This window comes from Hippichthys cyanospilos, chromosome 20, assembly GCF_059441005.1.
Source record: "Hippichthys cyanospilos isolate Australia breed blue-spotted pipefish chromosome 20, RoL_Hcya_1.0, whole genome shotgun sequence".
NCBI lineage: Eukaryota > Metazoa > Chordata > Actinopteri > Syngnathiformes > Syngnathidae > Hippichthys > Hippichthys cyanospilos.
In genome coordinates, this window is record NC_142388.1 from 8,712,340 (window position 1) to 8,731,264 (window position 18,925).

Sequence of the window (18,925 nt, forward strand, 5' to 3'; positions counted from 1 at the left end):
TAAATAAATACACAAAGAGAGTCAAATGACAACATTTTTGTACATTGGAAGATCCTTGTCACAAAACGGTGACATCTTTTGGTGGCATTGCTGCAAGTGGTGCGATACAATGTGATCTGGCACTCTCTGCTGAAGATGAAGGGAATTACAAGTCCTGGATTTTCATTTCCCTTCAACTCCTTTAAAAATCATTTTTATCGAAATCACTTAACGACTGGTAAATGTGAGGTTTAAAATTTTTAAATATACATGCGTGTATACCAGACGTAGATCTGAAGCTTCGTGGCCATCTTTTAAATCCCGCAGCACACACTTTACAATTTAACACGCCAAAGAAGGCAGTAAGAGGCGGAGGTGTTTTACGGCAGTGTCGTAAAACGTCACCGTGCGGCAGTGTTGCAATGGCCTTTGCTGCGACAGCACTTTGCGGCAACTGGGAGAGCTCGAGGAGAAAGCAAGCAAATAACGTCGCCGCTTCGCGAGCCCCTATCGCCTCAATAATCCGCGGATTTACGCCACCTTCGGCGGAGTGACACCCGCGGCGTTGTTGTTTCCCCGCTTGGCGTCTTGAATGAGATTGCGTCCGACGTTTCCCAAGCGCGAATCGCCACCTTGATGCGGTGGGATGGCCACAGTGCCGCCTGGGCCTAGTAGCGCACTGCCCGCATCCCCGGCTGAAAGTCCACCTTTCCGCGGGGCTGGGGGCGAGGACGGAGGGCCGCGTCGACCAGCGGAGATCCTCGCGTCAGCGAAGTCGCTCGTCGTAGCCAAGCAGCCGGGCAAGAAGAAGCAGAAAAACATGCTAGCTCGAGCTAGCCCGCCGGCGTTGCACCTCAAAATGCCAGCCGCGTTGGAGCAGCAGCAGCAGCAGCTCAACGGTTTGGCCGGTAGTCCCGTGGAGGAGCCGGAGAGACACCTTGACAATCCGAGACCGCCCGCGGACGACTGTGACAGCGACGACGACGACGGGACCCGAGCCGCCCCGAATGACATGGAGCACCGCCAAGGCCTCCGCTCCAAAAACGGCCGCCACTCGCCGCTGCTTAACAATAGCATGAACGGAATGCCGGCCCGGACAAGAACTCAGGCGGCGTCGCTCGCCTCCGAGAGCTCCGGGGACACGGAGCAGCCTCAGCCCCATCCCCAGCCCCAGCCGCCGTCGGAAGAGCTTGCCCGGCTGCAGTTGTGCGCCTCTCCGCAGGAGGACAGCCATGACATTTGTTACGTTCGCTACGAGTCCGAGCTGCAGATGCCGTGGATCATGAGACTCATCACCAAGGACTTGTCTGAGCCTTACTCCATTTACACGTACAGGTACTTCATCCACAACTGGCCGCAGCTCTGCTTCCTGGTGAGTGTCAAAACCCCAACCCCCACCGCGCCTCGTACCTTACACCTCACTTCCGTGACTTGTCCGAAACGTTGCCGCACTTGTTGGACAACAAGTGGTCCACAAGTGACGTATTTCTTTTTGTTCATACTGAATACATAACCTGTATTATACTATTCTTGTGTGGTGATTCTCACAGTGGTTCAAGTGAGACAGGTTCCTTGTCATCTTGTTTATGGCAAGTACAAAACATGGAATGAAACTCATCTCCATTACATTTCTGCACCTGTTTCAGTTGCTGTTGTTTCTGAAAGCCCTTAAAGTTCCCTGCGAGAGTTTAAGCACATGAATCATACTTTCATGTTCACTTGTCACCCTAGTATCATAATTCCCTAAAAACAAATACACACAGCGGTGTATAGGACGCACCGTTAATGTTAGGGCCAAATTTTGTTGTTTTTATGTTTCTGTGTACTGTATAGGACGCACCAACAGTTTGGCAACAACATAAAAACTATAGCAAAATAGAACAAATCTAATCTTTGTAAACCCTTCATATTTTCTTGTGTTCATATCCGTAAGTTATGCTTGTTGCGGGTTACGTGTGTTTCAGATTTTCCCATTTTGTGAACAGTCAGTGAATGCTGTGCCAGTGTAAAGCTGAATGCACTTGCAGTCTTTTTTCCATTTCCTCATGATGCAGCTGAGTTAATTTAGCCATAAATACCCAAAGTTGCGCACCATTCGCGGTCCACCAAGTTTGATTGCGTGTATATGCCAAAAGACCACAATTTATAAACGGGTGCCTTTCTGTGTTCTCTAATTAGTACACACAGGTCTATACCTCACCACTCTTAATTGAATAAGCTTCAGACATCATAACCTTTACATGATCCTCTCCATTTTAGTAACATTCCTATGTGCGAACAAGGATGGACTTGGACGGTGGTTCAGTCTGCTTGCTTCTTTTGTTGAAAACAGTGCTTTAACAACCTCAGCTAACACGAGCTGCGGTTAGCTGCAACAAGCACTGGTTGCTAACAGCCAATCGCCATCTACCATGTTAACTGCAAAAAATTAGGGAACAGTTTTCTAAATTTAAAGACTGTACGGGACCTGTTTTTTTTTTTTTTTTTTTTTTTTTGCAAACAGCTTTAGTGGTACAAATGTTTTGGCCTATGTTTCTCCCCGTCCACCAGTCTTTTATCAGTGTGAGAACTTGCTCTCCCCTGACACAACCAGTTTGACTACAGTTTCAAAACTTGTGGGCGTTGTGGTCCACACCGAGCTCCTTGATAACATGGACGCCTGCCTGCTTCTCTTAAAAACAAAACTCAGCCTTATTATCCGCTCACAGTTGCAAGGGGGACAAATTCATTTGCTATCCATGGGTCACATCGTAGTTGTGGTTTAACTTCTGACTGTGATAAGCATATGAATGTAAATACCTCCCCCTGGAAGGAGCTCTCTTGCATAAAATTACTAAAGAACTGCTGAACAGCAAACAAGAGCAAGGACTCATTTTGTGCACGTTTCACATAATTCACAAATTCAGGCCACCGTTTGTGGTAGTAACTTGCTTAAGTGGACAATATATTCACAAGTTTTTTATGTAACTCCTCATGTAGTTCAAACAAAAGGTCAATGATTGTCGCTCTTCTTGTTATTGTCTATTTTACCCAAAAGACACAATTTTCTTAACCTAATTTGGCCTTGGCGTCCTTCCAGACTCAAATCTTCTTCTCAGGTGGAGAATTTTTCAGTAGTCATGCAGTCATGAGTTCGACAAGGCCTTATTTAATACAATTTTAAAGTTTCCACAGTTAACTACAGGCATGCAAATGACATTCCTTTCTTTATTTTGGTGGCTATATTTCTAACCTGAAAATGAGACGCCTGCCTCTCGTAAACCCTGCCTCTCATCATGGCGTCTGAGGTTTGATTGTGTGTTTTGGCAGGCCATGGTGGAGCAGGAGTGCGTCGGTGCCATAGTGTGTAAGCTGGACATGCACAAGAAGATGTTCCGGCGCGGGTACATCGCCATGCTGGCCGTCGACTCCAAACACAGAAGGAAAAGCATCGGTGAGGATAACCGGTCGCTCTCTGTTTTGCTTATTCATGCATACAGGGAATTTTGGGGAATAAATATGTACATGTAATGAACATTATAATATTAAATGTAGCGTAAATTTCAGACATTTTTTTATTGTTTGAGCCCTGCAGTTTATTGTCCAGTGCGGTTTATCTTCATTTTTTTTCTAAACCAGCCACCAGGGGGCAATCCACCGCTTGTTCTAGGTGTCAATTTTTCTATGAAATACAACTGAAAAGATGTGAATCAAAGTCTGTGCTCAAAAAAGACTTTTTAAATATAAAAATGATGTACATGTTGAATAAGATTTTGCATGAAAATTACTTGTAAATTTGATAGCCGCTGGTTAACAATAGCATCAACGGAAGCATGAGCGAATGTTGTACTATAAAAAAAAAAAAAAATTCTATAAAAATTTGCAGTTTATCGACTTCAATTAGAGTTGTGAACCGACCAAACAGTTTGACGTACATTCTTTTAAGCCTGTGTTCACTCGACCGCTTCACGAAACTGCCAGACAAGGTGTCACAAATACAAATCATTAAGTCCATCTTGTGTTGCCAGGTACTAATCTGGTGAAGAAGGCCATCTACGCCATGGTGGAGGGCGACTGCGACGAGGTAAAAAAATCACCCCCCCTTCATTTATTCTTTCCTTGCAACCAAACAAACAAAACCTAAAAAAATCCCGCCGCTCTCCTCCCTAGGTGGTCCTAGAAACGGAGATCACCAACAAGTCTGCGTTGAAGCTATATGAAAACTTAGGATTTGTGCGGGACAAGCGGCTCTTCAGATACTACCTGAACGGCGTGGACGCGCTCAGGCTCAAATTGTGGCTACGCTGAGGGGGGCCTGATGGCGGGGGCGGGACAGACTATCAAGCCTGCCTCATTACATACTGAAACACACACACACACACACATATATATACATATATATATATATATGTATATATATATATATATATATATATATATATATATATATATATATATATATACACACACTCACATATATATATATATATATATATATATGCATACACACTTGCACGCACTATTCTTGCCCTCCAGATGTTCCCACAAAGGCCCCGCTTTCTCTCGTCATGAAAATAGATGGAGGCGCGCGAGGCATGAGGGAGCGATGGTCCACGGACGACCTCGATGATGTTTTTCGACCTTCAGACTTTAGGCGAGGACGCATGGACGAAACAAGTAAGCAAGGGGCCTCAAAGACCCCCAAACTCAATGGTGGAGTTTATTTTTGTGTTTCTTTTTTAAAATCCTTGGAGGGAGTCATGACTGCAGACATACATGAGCGTTTGGCGGACCGCCTACATTTTCGTGCGTGCGAGCGCCCCGAGTTTGTTATCGGTTCCCCGCTTGTTCTCTTGGCGGCGCCGTTTCTGACGCGCGCGCCTCCGAGGACCGAAGCCCGCGTTAAGACGTGTTTATTTTTTTGTGTGTGCGTGTTCCGAATCACTCCACGAGCACCTCAAACCTCCATCACCTCCATTATTTTTTTTCTATTTTAAATTGAATTGCTCCTAAAAATCCAGTGAAGCCCGAATCGGGAAAGCCCTTAACAGTTATCCGCCAGATCCAAATGCACTGCCAGCTCCCTAGCGCATCCTCGGAAGACATGCATAAGCGCGTATACCTCCACCAAGGCCCAGCAATTAGGAAGAAATGAATCAAATTGCATCCTGACGCAAATTCATCTCAATGTACAAAAAACAGCAGGAAAATATCGTAGCAAAATCCCTCGATCTAAATAGAAATGTGTAATGCGTATCGTTTTGTCTGTTTTGCAAATTCCTCCTAAAAAGAATACATCATAATGTCCTTGGCGGAGGTAACGTCGACAAGGTTTCGCTTTTGTCCTGGAGGTGGCGCTGCTGTTGAGTTTGTTAACAGTGTTTTGCGCTACACGCAACGCCACAGTCGTTATTTTTTTTTTTCTTTTTGCATTTATCTCAGTGCTAAAAAAAAAAAAAAACAACTTTGGGAACTGCATGACAGCAAATGCGTTATTTTGTTATGTTTTTGTCGTTTTCTTGAAAAGAACAAATGTCAGATGCACTTGTTTGGAAATTGTGTGTGCGTGTGTCCTGTTTTGACTTCTCTGGATTTATTTCAACCTTTTTCCTACGTGACTTCAAAAAGCCCCGCACACAAAACAAAGTTTTGTTGACAAAAGTCAATTCAAACGTTAATCGTAATTTGCAAATCATATATACACTGAAAAAAAGAAAATGATAAGTCGTAATTACGGAACAAACTTTAAGAAAAAAAAATCGCCCGACCTAAGTAAGAATGTGAAAAATGTTTACAAATTGAGTACATTTTTCTAGACTTAAGGATTTTTTTTTCCCCCCAAATATTTTGTGGGATTGGACTGGTAATTTTTTTGAAGAAAAAAAAATACAATATCTTAAGCCACTTGAATGTCATTTTATTCATATTAGAAAAAAAATCAAAATATACATTTAAAATGATGTATTCCTATTGAATTTTTTTTCGCGTGCTGGTGCAATTTTGTCAGTCTATGACCTACAATTTTGGTGCAATTTTTTCAAGACAAATGTTATAACATTAGCATTTAATACCGTCACTCATAACCTTATGTTTTGTTTTTTTTTTAATAATTTTGGGGGCTAAATGGTACATTCTCTTAACATGACAACTTTCGGAAAAGTTGTTTATTCTAAGACATAACCCTTTAAAATTACAATTTATTTCTCCTGGAAACTGCAACATATTTGTTATTTTATTACTGGACATTTATTTTCATGGGTTTAATTAGTGGGTCCTAATTTTCTGAAAATTGTTGCAATATTTGAAGGAAACACAAATGTCATGCACATTTTAAAGTGGAAAGTTACCAAAAAAGAACATGTTAAATTTAGGTAATCTATAATGTTTTTTTTTTTTTTTTTTAACTTTATACTGCCTAAGTTGTTATGACATTAATTTTTAACTGTTACTTTACACTGTTTCTACTTTTTTATTTAATTGCACCTTTCATCAGAAATGTTTGACACCAAGACTTAAAAAAATTGTTGAGATTGAATTCAATCGCAACATTTGTTAGCTACTCGTCCTTCGGTTTTTTTTTTTTTTCAAATTATATATTTTTTTTATTCAGGCTACTTTGCAACATTTTATCTTTCCATAAGTACAAATTCTTTGAATTACCCATTTGTTCCGAACTGTTTGAATTTCTTTTTGCTCTGTCGATTTGCGATTAATCCGAATATGCATATAACCTGCCTGTGTGTTTTTATCACACCAATGTGCTGCCAAAAGTCACATTTGACGTCAGAAACACGGGGGGGGGTCGCGACGCCACTTTTTTCTTACGCAATTGATACTCTGTGTGCGGGTTTTTTTGTGACCTATGCAGAACAGTGTTTACTGGTTTATTTTCTTCCCCGAACTTCATTTTGCGTATGGAGGTGTTTGCCATGGAGACAGGCCCATTCGAACCATCTTTCATAGTAACCAACCGTCTTTCGTATGTCGAATTGGACGAAAAGCTGAAATCTGTTAAAGCGTGCAACTATTCCCTGACTTGTTGTCATAATGCTGTGAACCAGGCAGTGCCGTCGTCTTTTGTAAAAGGACATTTACAGCCTGAGCGCATCCGACTGAAGGGCTCTGTCGTCTTATCGTTTTAAAAACACAACAAAAATGATGAGCCACCCATTTTCTTGGAAGTCCTTTGTTCTCACTGGTGCCATCTATGGACCGCTCAAAAAAAAAAAAAACGTCCTCCAACATCCAAGTTGTGTTGAAAAAAAAGAGGCAAAAATCTATATTTGCTGTTGTTTCTCTGCATGTCAGAATTGTTTTATTTCCCTCTACTTCTTCGCCCCTCCACATTTGATTCGGATCCGGAAAATGTCTGATAGCTTTTATTTAATGTGGAGATGTGAGAGAAAGCAAACAAAAAAAAAAGAACACAGAAATAAATTATTTGATTTTTTTAATGCTGTACACGGGACTGGTCTAAGTTGTTTTTGTCACTCTCCCGTTTGAATTTCTTTTTTAATTCTTTTATTTTGAGATGACACAAAGACGAAACATCTTCATTTTTACCCTAACACGGTATTATTGCATTAACACCCGCAGTTCGACAAATAACACACAAAAAAATACAATAACATGCCCAAATGTGTACCTAATGAGGTGCATATCGGCTAAAAGACCCCACAAGAGTAAACAAAATGTCTCAACCTAAGTGACTGCCTTTACTGTTATTTACTGGAAAAAAAACTGATAACCAACAATAACACTAGAAACAATTGCGACTTCATTGTTTTGGTGTTTTATGCTACATTTAGAGATAAAGGGAGCCTCACGAACCACTTTTGATACTTATTTCTTCCTCTAGATGGCACTCTTGGTTTCGAGATGCACAGGAAATGCAAAGCAGTTCCATCACACCAGCCTTTATTTTTAAACCTAGAGCACTGAAAAAAAATCAAGTTGTTCATGAGGGACCCTTTTCTCATCATTGCTACATTTCAAACAGTTTATCCATATATGGGTGCAAACAATGTGAATGAATGATGAAAATATTTTAAATGTGGCAACACCTGGGTTTGATGACGCTTTTAGCATCATAACAAACCGAATGCAAAGAAAAACGCATCCAAAAGGTTACTTGCGGACCCGTGGTGTGTGTAAAAGTCATTAATTTACAAAAAAAACAAACAAACTTTAAAGTAGCTAAGTGTTAAGCTCGCGTTAAAATCCAGCAGTTTTTGGAAACTGCAACATCCGTCCCCTCATGTTAGCATCTTCGCTAGCCTCATGTAAAGTGTGAACAGATAGCTTGGTTCTTTTTCGAAGAAAACAATTAAAATGGGGGGTTGTCTTGAATGTAATTTAAAAAAACGGGAAAAAAATACTTGAATTCAAGTTGATCTTACGGAATCTGCTCAGTTTGTTTTGCTTTGTTAAAAAGGGTGAGGCTAGCTGTGCCGCTATGCTAACAACATAATTGGCATACATTAGCGTCACATTGACATTTTTTTTCTCTTTTACGTTTCCATTTCGGGTGATATGACATAAGCTTGTATTAACAAATGACATATTTACAAGTACTGTACTGTATTCGCACCTTTTCATTCATTCTTGTGTTTAATGTGAAATATGCATCACATAACCACACAGTACCGTTGTTAAATGTGGAATTAAGTTCCCACGTGAGATTGTCCGCGAATATAAAGCTGTCCGAGGTGATGCTATATGCATGCCGTTGTCACGGCCGCACGGATGGGGGTCAGTCTTTTCAATCAGAACTCGTCCTCGGAGCTGTCCGCCAGCAGCATGGCCTGATCCTGTCGGCCGGCGCACGTCTCGCTTGGTTGCTATGGCAAACCAAAGTCATCGGAATTTGTCATTAGCTCGCCAAAAGACACACCTGTCGGATGGTTGATCAGCAGCGGTATCATGCAAAAAAAATCACGTTTTGACGTAAGGGTGAAGGAAAGAAAGAAAATGATAAACTTGCACCCAGGTGCGGGTCCGCAACCCAGTACTGGTTCATGGATCAACTGGTACACGGCCGCATGGGCCGCACCCAAATTTCTTATGTTTTGGAACTGATTCAGTTTATCCTTTAGGAGTTTATTTATTTGTGCTTTGTTTGGTTTGAGAAAACACCTGGGCACGGGGAGAACATGCAAACTCCACACAGGAAGCCACCCGCCCCGCTGTGAATTAATTCTTCATTGTTTTCTTTGCACAATCCTGCTAACAAGCAACCGCTAATACTTGCGTACTGACCTCGGCGGGCCGGACCTTTCTGCGCTGGCGTTTGAAGCTGTTCCGCCTCCTCCGCTGGATCCTCCTCACACTGTAGAGGACGCCCACCAGCAGAAGGGCCCCCGCCATGCCGATAGCGACCGGAGCCAACATGCCCGACACGTAGCCTGCCTGAATCGTAGGGAACGACACAATAAGTCCTAAAAAATAACGCGACAAATAAGGATGGTCAGGGGGGTTAGTCTCACCTTTTCTCGGATCATTGCCACCCAGCTGCGCACTGCAAGAAAGAAGCCATTTAGATCACGTGTTTCAAGTTCAACTTTGGGTGTCAACGCAGCCATTTTGTTTTACTGTTGTCTATTATGTTCCAAAAAAATAATATGTGGCTAATCAGAAGTTACTTTTTTCCCCCCCTTTTGTTTGTGTACAATAACTATTGACACGAACAAAAAAAATTTAAAAGCGTAGGTGTTGTTCATACTCAGGCCTTGGTTGCGTTGAACCCAGATCGGTGGCGGGGGGATGGGGCTATATGGAGGCTGAGTCCGGGACGTTTCGGTCGGGTCCTCTTCGCTCTCCCCGTCTTCCAACGATTCCTCAGAATTCTCATCTTCATCCGGATCATCTGACAAGCGAGCAAGTTTAGTCACTTTTCGACTCCTTTACAATCTAAAGCTGGAGTGTTGAAAGTTTGTTTGTGATTTACCCTCAGAGTATGTCTCCTCAAAGCCTGACAGGGCTTTTGGAGGATAGGTTGCCGTGGTGACCGGAGAGAAAGCTTGCACGGTGTCGGTTATTTCTGACATCTGCGCGGTTCCTGTACGATATAAAACATGGAGGCCATTTAAGTCAACTTACAGCAAATGGTCATTTTACGTTTTGCAGGGTTTAGCTTATTCTGAATCTGAAGAAAATATAGCTTGTGCCTAATATAATATTGTGCCTAATATATATATATATATATATATATATATATATATATATATATATATATATATATATATATATATATATATATATATATAATTTAAACATGTTAACCCGAATATTGTGCTTTTTAATTATGGAAATTTTAGCTCATTCATTGCCATGGACAAAAATGATCGTCTTTTAACACAGTAATTACAATAATGAATCATAAATATCACAAAGCTGACACCCTTGACGAATGCTTCTCTAATATAAACCAATTGAACTATTACCTACATCAATTCTAACTGAAGAATGGTGGTCAAGCTTTCATATGGCACCACCCAGAATGACAGAAACCTAGCACACAATATTGTGGCCTTGAAAAGTGAGTGAAAATGATTGATATAGTGTCCCTGTAACACTTGGTACTGAAAGAGTTAATTATTCATTTCATATAAAAATAAAAAAAAATCCCTCTGACAATAACTGAAGAAGTTTAGAACTCTTTGAGAATGAGACCGCCGCTGCACCACCTGGTGCCATAGATGTGTAATTACCTAACAACACAGAACTAGGTGGACATGTCAATCGTAACAGGACAAAAAACAAAAAAAAACCTTAGTGGAAACTGAATCGAACGTCAGACATTTTGGATTGACGCAACCGTTTTTTGAGGCTCTTTTTGGATTGGTCGCCAACTGACCTGATTGGCTGCTGGCATCCTTGAGCTGCTCATCCGCCGTCATCAGGGGCGCTGTGCGTGGAGGCTTGTCTGTCTCCGTGGCGACCGGTCTCTCCAAGTCTGCTTCCATGGTTGCCATGACGGCAGCCGGAAGCTGAGCAGGGGATTCTTCCAAAGGCTCAAAGATAAGAGGCAGGGACTCGGATGACATGGTGCCCTCGGTGGCGTCGTCCTGAGATGGCGCCGCCGCCGTGTCTGCTGTCAAAAGACATTTACTATAATAATATCCACAATTATAAGAAAGTTTACATATTTACTTATATTTAAACTACTGTATATAATGTAATGTATACTTATTTGTTTTGTTATTGAATCTGATTCTTTTTTCTTTCCTGCAGTTGGTAGGGGTCACGTTTCCACTTTGGGGTCATAAGGTCATTGGGTCACGGGGTGTCCATTATGTACTGTAGTCTTTCTTATTTTACTAATACTTTAAGTGACAGTCGACGGGGAACTGGGGCGCTCTAATTAACTTCTATTCCTGTCTGGGGGTTGCCAAAAAAAAAAAAAAAAAGCTCTTGAGTGCAACTTTTTTTCCATTTCTTTTTTCCAGCGAGGGAGATGTATATTTTTGGAGGATAGAACATCTCAAAATGCTTCTCTATCAAACTATTGTGAACTTCAAAAGCATTTTTTAGCCACTATCAAATTAAGGTAGACTTACCTCCGCTGGGTCTGGGGGCCTCTGTCCATAAACCCTCCATGCCGTCCTCTATGGGCATGGTGCCCTCACCCATGTCGGGTGGAAAGGGTTCCAGCGGCGTTGGCATGACTGGACCTGGGATGGGACTGGATGGATTTGGAGCTCCGGTGGAGGAAGACCACATTGCGTATTCATGCATCGTGGCGCTGATGTCATCCATTGTGTCCCTCGCTGTCCTTTCCATGACAGTTCTGTGGATGTCCTCTCGGTCAATCATCCTCCAATTTCGCACCATCGTCTTGAAAGACCTCCAGCTGAGTGAGGCAGCAACTTCCTTCTGGCTATCCTGGACCGAAAATCCACACACGCACAAGCAAACTCCGGCCAGGAGAAGGCGACGGCGCGCATCAGACCGCAACATCTTCTGTCTGCGCTCAGTGTCTGCACATGAAGAAGCAAAGGAGTCATCAATCTGAACCTTGAACCAAAGAAAACTTTAAAAACCTCGAGGCACAGCACCAGTCGAAATTCGAAAGAAAAAAAAGACACTCTTTTAAGTAATCAACATTTTAATCAAAGAAGCACAGTACAACACCCCTGATGATCTTGTCTCAAAGTACTGTGCTGACGCCGATCGGGAAAGAGTATTTATCACATGATTTCGCTGCAACACACTACCCTCGAAGCCAACAATGGCACATTGTTTCCAACAACTAAAAAAGAAAAACTAATTGGATAATTTCCCATGTCACACCTGACCATTATACCGCACCATTATTTTTCAATGCAACAGTGTTCTGTTGAATTTGCTTTGAAAGTCAAAGTTTGAATTGAATAGAGTAAGGGTTATGTAATCATTTCTGATGGTCTAGGAAATGAATTACTGTACGTCAATGAATGTCCTCACAAGTATAGCCGTGCAAACAAGTGTACGTGTACATGTGTGTGTGTGTTTTATGACAGCGCAAAATGGTACCACTGCAAATATTTACATTTCACCACCTTCATGATTCTTTATGGCTGTCAGTCAAATCTACTTGAGTTATTGTGTACCAAAAAGAGTTTGAATATGTTAGTAAAATACAATATTGCATAAAACGATACACAAGGTGGGCAGCAGATACAGTACACTTAATGTATGCATCAGAAACTTGTTATTGTTACGTTTTTTTTTTTAAGTCATTCAACACCATTTTCATTCGGTGTTTTTGTGCAAACTATGTACATGAAGACATCTAAAAACAGTGCCTACTCTCCACTTTTGCAAGGATAAATAAAGGTAACACATGAATAGAACCAAACACACCCAAGAGGCGATTTTTAATCGCAACAAATCTCAGATACCGCATGTGTCATGGTAATCGAATCCGAGCTGAGTGACTGTAACACAATCCCAAGCACAAATGCGCAAAACATATAACAAAAAATATAATAAAAGCCCCTTTCCCCGGCTGACGTGGGCAGAGTAAACAACTCCACACTGCGCTATGAAACCAGCAATCCAATCGCATCATGAAAATTTATACACAGTGCAAGCGCATTTAAGGCTATCTGGAGCACAAAACATGTACACAAAAATAGAATGTGTTTACTATTTACCTTGCAGAATGCATGATGGATCGCAGGGGATGCAAAGAGTGAGATGGGAATGTAAGGTTCGTGTGCTGATGGATGGAGAGAGAGAGGAGATCGGTGTTTTTTTTTTTCGGTCCACCGTCTCCTCAAGTGCGCCCACCAGTGAGTGACGCCGCAAATTAGCCCAAAATAAAAGAAACTGCCATTTATACCGCGTTTGGTATATAATTTGGTCTTGAATGCTAATTCGCGATCCGAATCAACCATTATATGGCGTTAAAGTGGGGTATCGTTTTATTTTTTAACCCTATGCATTTATTATTGAACATGCGTTCAGCTCGCCCTCCAGTCCGGTAAGTGGCGGTACTGTGTCAGTAATGGGGGGGGTTTGCCCAAAACCGATAAATACAAACAAACAAGAGAACGCTCTAATCATCAACCACACAAAGCGTTATTTCAACAATTTCCGCGAATATTAATGAATGTGCGTATTTCTACAAATCCTGTAACGATTTCGCTCCGTTCTGTAGGCGTGTCTGCGTGACGTCACGGCCCACAACAATAAATATACTTAAAAATGAAATAATATATTTATACCGTAGTGTTACTATTTTGCAACTAAAGTAGAAGATAATTATGGAAACACTTTTTGCATTGATTAATCTTAAATGAAATACCTAAATACAAATGGCGAAATTTTGTTTTTCTTTATTTCTTCAAATATAAATGTGTGCAGGCTTTTTAAAAACCGGTAACTAAATGAATTGTTGTTGTTGTTGTTGTTGTTGTTGTTGTTTTAATTACATCAAGCATTGTCGCTGATTTTTAACAGGCGCTCGTGTCGTCACCACCCAATCCAAACCGGAAGTTAAAAAACGCGTCTTAAAATAATGCGAAAAAAGAGCTTCGGTCCCAATTGAAGAAACTACATAATAATCGAATAAGTTAAAATGCCATTATTTGATAGTCTGGGCAGTGGAGCAGAAAAAACCGCTATCGTCATTGATCTGGGAGCGGCGTATACAAAGTGAGTATAATCGTTAGCATTCGGCTAGTTGACACGGCATACGGCTCGCCAAATGTTGCTGATTTTCTATGCATTATTAAATACATTGAACAATCAAATTTCTTACAATGTGAAGCAGTCGTGTCAATAAAGAAATCTTACAGGTTAACGTCAATGTGTGAATAAAGATAAATAGATAAGGATGCTGTGAATTGGGATTCCAAAATCTTACGTGCGTTTTAATGATATTGTGTATTGAAAGTGCTTTCTATAATTGTGTATTTAATATTATGTCTATAACTGGGCTGTTATACCCATTTAAATTCTTTGAAATTGGTACAAAGTAAATGAAGACCCGTCGGAAAAAAGGCACCTTAGGCAGATGTCTCAAATCGGATTAATCTGATTTAGCTACTGCCTGTTTTCACAAAGATCATTTTCTCAATTGAATTTCGCTAAAGAGTTTTATTCAAGCAGTTTGTCCTCTAAATCCAGAATGTTGGCGTCTAACTTACAAGTCTATCATTAGTCGAAGTTCGCTTAAGGCAAATCACATGAAGTAAACGACAAATAAAGACATCTTTGTCTCAGAACTCATTTCGTTAGCCTTTATGCTAGCGACCTCAATTTGCATGTATATTTTTTTTTATCATTCCAGATGCGGCTTTGCAGGGGAAACGGGGCCCAGGTTCATCATTCCGAGCGAGATCCGCAGGCTGGGCCAGCAGCAGGTCAGATGCGGAAGTGTCCCAAGAAAATTAATAGCTGTTGTGCCGGCTTTCTTATGCCATTTTCAAAGGATAACAACCAAACTCTTGATCTAAATTCCATGAAATGCTCACTGATCTGCAGTCTCATATAACTGACTACTATGCTGCATGCTTTTCATTTCAGGCCACCAAAGTGGTTCAGTTCAACATCAACACAGAAGAGCTCTATGCCATCCTAAAAGAGTTTATCCACACACTGTACTTCAGGTAATGTAGTAATGCTTCTGTTACTGAGGGGGAAAAAAGCGAAGTTTAACTTTGTGTAAATATTTCCAATCATCAGACATCTCCTGGTGAACCCTCGCGACAGAAGAGTGGTCATTATCGAGTCCATCCTCTGCCCGTCTCACTTCAGGGACACGCTCACCAAGGTTTTCTTCAAACAGTTTGAGGTAGGACTTGACTCAAAATAGTTTTGTGTTGCAACAACCATCAGCTGTTGTTAAACTTTTATTTTTTTATTTTTTGCAAGGTGCCCTCCATGCTATTTGCACCCTGTCACCTCATGGCCATCATGACATTAGGCATCAACTCGGCCCTCGTGATGGATTGTGGCTACACTGAGACGCTGGTGCTGCCTGTATCCTTTCATTTCAACTCAAATTGGATTTCTGCATTTTCAATTCTAATGTCTGAGACTTAAACATGTATGCATATTTCTTAACGCCAACATCAGGTGTATGAGTGCACTCTGATCTTGCCAGCTTGGGAGGCTTTTCCTTTGGGTGGAAAAGCCATTCACAAGTGAGAAGCTTTTATGGACTTTCTCAAACACACGCGCATATTTATAAAACAGTTGATTTACTGGCATTTAAATGTGTTTATTTTAGAGAATTAGACGGACTTCTTGTGGAGCAGTGCACCGTAGACACAGACACCACCACTGGGCAAAGTGTACCTGCCGCCATCGGTATTAAAAACTCCTTCATTTATCAACATGTTTGACACTGTGATCCAGTAATTATCCCTCTATTCCTTTGAAACGGAACCAACTAAAAGTAGAGAAATACTTTGAGATTTGTTTTGTACAGAACAGTGGCGAACAAATTAGGAAAATGTGTGAAAAGGGGCTTGCTGTCAAAAGCAAAAAATGGCTGCTCTCTGTTTAAGTTTACTATCAAGCTTAGCATAGCACAAAGAAAATTACACTGTGTAAATTTCACAAAATATTGCCCTAATTAACGTCAACTATCTTAATGATCAACATAGGCTAACTTTTAGCATCTCAAGTCATTCACAGCAAAATGGGCCAGAATTAATTTATCATCATTTACATGCTATTTGATATCATTATTGCCACGTGTTTTTATCAAGTAGGTTTTTATAACTCACTTTTTGAAAAACGTCTGGGAGACAAGTAGAACAAATTCATGCATTTTCCGTTCCTAAATGGAAAGTTGTTTTGCGATAGAACTGTTTTATTTTACAAATGTGGTCACGAATCAAACATGTATCTCAAAGAGTGAAAAATGCCTGAACTTTTTTTTTTTTGATTCCCATTTTTTCCTCCCCTTAGGAACCATTCCAGAAGAGACTGTGGAGGACATAAAAGGTGACTGAGCACAAACGTCTCCAATTTCCCACTTAACAAACACAGTTTTTTTTTTTTACTCTCCAATTTTGTTTTACACAGTGAGGACATGTTTTGTCAGCGACTTGCAGAGAGGCCTCAAGCTCCAAGCGGCCAAATTCAACATGGATGGTTCCGCTGAGGTCAGAAAGACGTGAGAACGCGTCAGGAGCATGCTTAATTAACTGTGCCTTCAGTGTGTCGTCTTCTTCTGTTTGTAGCGCCCGGCTCCGCCCCCAGATGTCGACTACCCTCTGGATGGTGAAAAAATCCTGCATATCAAAGGATCAATCAGGTGAAAAAAAATGGATACATTGACGCACTAGCTTTGTCAGCATGGGGAAGCATCTTGGAGAAAAACTTTACAACTACAACAGGATTTACATTGAGCTGTGGGGATGTAACATGTCAACACGCTAACTTTTCACGTCTTGGGAACGTCACACCAACCTTTTTCTATTGATGGGAGTTGTAGTTTAAGACATGATGGCAAAATGAAAAGTGTTGTGCAGATGGCAGCTATAAAGATGTTCTAACTTTGTTGGCCTGGGTCTAAGCTGAAAAAAAAACAAAACTACACACGGCAACTACTACTGCTGTATGTATACGATGAGAGTATTTTCACTGAGATGCAGAGATGAACTTGTGTTGGCATGTTTATTTTTTCGAATCTGGGGAAAGTGCGTCGAAGCTGTGTTGATATGCTAAGTTTTCTACCCTGGGGAACTTCACTATGTCCCCTTTTTTTTTTTGCAGGGACTCTCTGATGGAGATTATGTTCGAGATGGACAACGAGGAGAAGAGTGTGGCCTCACTCATACTTGATGCTCTGGTTAAGGTACGCTGTGAGAAAACTCTCCTTGCTTAGCATGGTTTTAGCATACTAATTAGTCCCGCGGAGCTTCAGCTGGCCTTTATGTATCAGATCTTCCTAGTGTAAAAAGGAGAAAACGGTAGGATTCGTAATGTGGATTCCATGGTGACACGTGGCACTTTTGTCACATGCATGGGAAGTTGAAGGAGACTCCACTAATCAATTAAGCCGCGGAGCCGAATACGATGTCTGTAAAAGTGGTTAAAATGCAAATTGCACCTAAATGTCGTTTGTTTGGAAGAGTGCCACAGGAACAAGGCAATTTGTCTTAATACAACTCGGCGGTAGAAGTTTAAGATCAGGCAAGTTATTCAAATGTTTTGTTTATTTTTTTTTTCTATAACTGTTTTGTCATGTTTTTGTTGCGCAAGTCATTGCATTACACCTTTCTGAGTATTGTCATTTTAATTTTGATACGTTTGAGATGAATAAAATAGCATGGAGTTTCATCCGGGTCACACTACTGCAAATGTTCATTTCATATCCCCTCGTGTTGTTCCAGTGCCCAATCGACGCTCGTAAAGTTCTGTCGGAAAACCTGGTGGTGATCGGCGGCTCGGCCATGCTGCCGGGCTTTTTGCACCGGCTGCTGGCCGAGATACGCCTGCTGGCGGAGAAGCCCAAGTACCGCGACGTGTTGGCTAGCAAGAACTTCCGCGTGCACTCGCCGCCGGCCAAGCCCAACTGCACCGCCTGGCTCGGAGGTCAGAGAGGCTCCATTTTGAAAAAATGATATTTGCGTAAATGGCAGAGAATGAGTGAATTTTTTTTTTTTTTTTAATCTTATTTTATTTCCACCAGGTGCCATCTTTGGCGCGCTTCAGGACATCCTGGGCAGCCGGTCGGTGTCTCGCGATTACTACAACCAGACGGGCCGCATACCGGACTGGTGCTGCCTGAGCACGCCGCCGCCTGAGTCGCTGTACGAAGCCGGCAAGACGCCGCCTCCACTCATGAAGCGAGCCTTCTCTACAGAAAAGTAAAACATGAAAACCTTATCCTCCTTTGGAAAACAGCAGCCCTAATATCTTGTAACAATTCCACACCGTTCAAGTTTGTGTACATATATGCTTTGTATTTGAGGTCCCGCAAAAATGACAGTGGTAAAACAAGCATGACCCTTCATTTAGCTTTTTTTCTTTAAAAAAGAGGCGTGAAAAAAGATTATTTATTAGTGGCACGTGATGTCTGTAAAGACCTCAAATAAAGGCCTCCTGCACATACACACGTTTGAGTTCTCAGTGATTCCGGCAAAATATGTATTTTGTCCACCCCGTGAACGGACGCAAACTTAAAATTAAAATTGATGGTGTCATGGTAGAAAAATGTGTTAGCGCCACCAAATTCAAACCCAATAAATCATATTTTCAACCCTATGTTATCTTATTTTTTTGCGTTATCTTAACGTTTTGGGAGTTCTAACCTCGCGAAAACGCTTGCAAAGGTGAACGGCAATGGCACCTTCATCCATCTTTGTTATAGTGACAGCAGAGGCCTTTTTGGGAACACAGTGACCCAATTAAGCGGCGTGCCTTGAAAATGCATCTGGACACTCATAATTAATGGAGAGGCTCCCTGCAGTGTATCTTCACTCAGAGCAAATTTTTATATCTATAAAATTGTGATTAAAGTGAG

The 18,925-nt window shown here is 41.4% G+C and overlaps 3 protein-coding genes across 4 annotated transcripts; 2 read left to right on the top strand and 1 right to left on the bottom strand.

Annotated features, from left to right (window-relative positions):
- Positions 1–409: 409 nt before the first annotated feature.
- naa30 (N-alpha-acetyltransferase 30, NatC catalytic subunit) lies at positions 410–7,658 on the top strand. The gene is made up of 4 exons (XM_088403679.1): positions 410–1,351; positions 3,289–3,412; positions 3,987–4,042; positions 4,129–7,658. The coding sequence occupies exons 1-4, from the start codon at positions 626–628 to the stop codon at positions 4,264–4,266; spliced, it is 1,044 nt and encodes a 347-aa protein (XP_088259805.1). The 5' UTR covers positions 410–625; the 3' UTR covers positions 4,267–7,658.
- On the bottom strand, positions 7,392–13,321 carry armh4 (armadillo like helical domain containing 4). Of its 2 annotated transcripts, none has more exons than XM_088403678.1 (8): positions 13,095–13,321; positions 11,517–11,936; positions 10,814–11,047; positions 9,905–10,015; positions 9,680–9,823; positions 9,444–9,475; positions 9,217–9,366; positions 7,392–8,798 (listed from the first exon to the last, which is right to left on the bottom strand). In XM_088403678.1, exons 2-8 carry the CDS (start codon positions 11,914–11,916, stop codon positions 8,724–8,726), a joined length of 1,146 nt encoding a protein of 381 aa, XP_088259804.1. In that variant the 5' UTR covers positions 11,917–11,936; positions 13,095–13,321; the 3' UTR covers positions 7,392–8,723. The 2 variants fall into 2 exon arrangements, with proteins under 2 accessions (XP_088259804.1, XP_088259803.1); XM_088403677.1 differs by having other exon boundaries at positions 10,814–11,050; positions 13,095–13,320.
- A 597-nt stretch (positions 13,322–13,918) lies between these two features.
- On the top strand, positions 13,919–18,513 carry actr10 (actin related protein 10). The gene is made up of 13 exons (XM_088403328.1): positions 13,919–14,097; positions 14,735–14,807; positions 14,971–15,053; positions 15,130–15,238; positions 15,319–15,426; positions 15,523–15,590; positions 15,677–15,756; positions 16,363–16,398; positions 16,480–16,559; positions 16,638–16,711; positions 17,173–17,254; positions 17,793–17,994; positions 18,092–18,513. Exons 1-13 carry the CDS (start codon positions 14,021–14,023, stop codon positions 18,271–18,273), a joined length of 1,254 nt encoding a protein of 417 aa, XP_088259454.1. The 5' UTR covers positions 13,919–14,020; the 3' UTR covers positions 18,274–18,513.
- Positions 18,514–18,925: the final 412 nt, after the last annotated feature.

Bases quoted from the DNA above. Each gene is read 5' to 3' on its own strand.
- naa30 (XM_088403679.1), top strand. From the start codon at position 626: ATGGCCACAGTGCCGCCTGGGCCTAGTAGCGCACTGCCCGCATCCCCG. The intron at 3,413-3,986 runs GTGAGGATAACC...TTGTGTTGCCAG, and splicing joins ACACAGAAGGAAAAGCATCG to GTACTAATCTGGTGAAGAAG. The intron at 4,043-4,128 runs GTAAAAAAATCA...TCTCCTCCCTAG, and splicing joins TGGAGGGCGACTGCGACGAG to GTGGTCCTAGAAACGGAGAT.
- armh4 (XM_088403677.1), bottom strand. From the start codon at position 11,916: ATGTTGCGGTCTGATGCGCGCCGTCGCCTTCTCCTGGCCGGAGTTTGC. The intron at 11,051-11,516 runs GTAAGTCTACCT...GTCTTTTGACAG, and splicing joins GGCCCCCAGACCCAGCGGAG to CAGACACGGCGGCGGCGCCA. The intron at 10,016-10,813 runs GTCAGTTGGCGA...TATATCGTACAG, and splicing joins GGATGCCAGCAGCCAATCAG to GAACCGCGCAGATGTCAGAA.
- actr10 (XM_088403328.1), top strand. From the start codon at position 14,021: ATGCCATTATTTGATAGTCTGGGCAGTGGAGCAGAAAAAACCGCTATC. The intron at 14,098-14,734 runs GTGAGTATAATC...TTATCATTCCAG, and splicing joins CTGGGAGCGGCGTATACAAA to ATGCGGCTTTGCAGGGGAAA. The intron at 15,054-15,129 runs GTAATGTAGTAA...TCCAATCATCAG, and splicing joins ATCCACACACTGTACTTCAG to ACATCTCCTGGTGAACCCTC.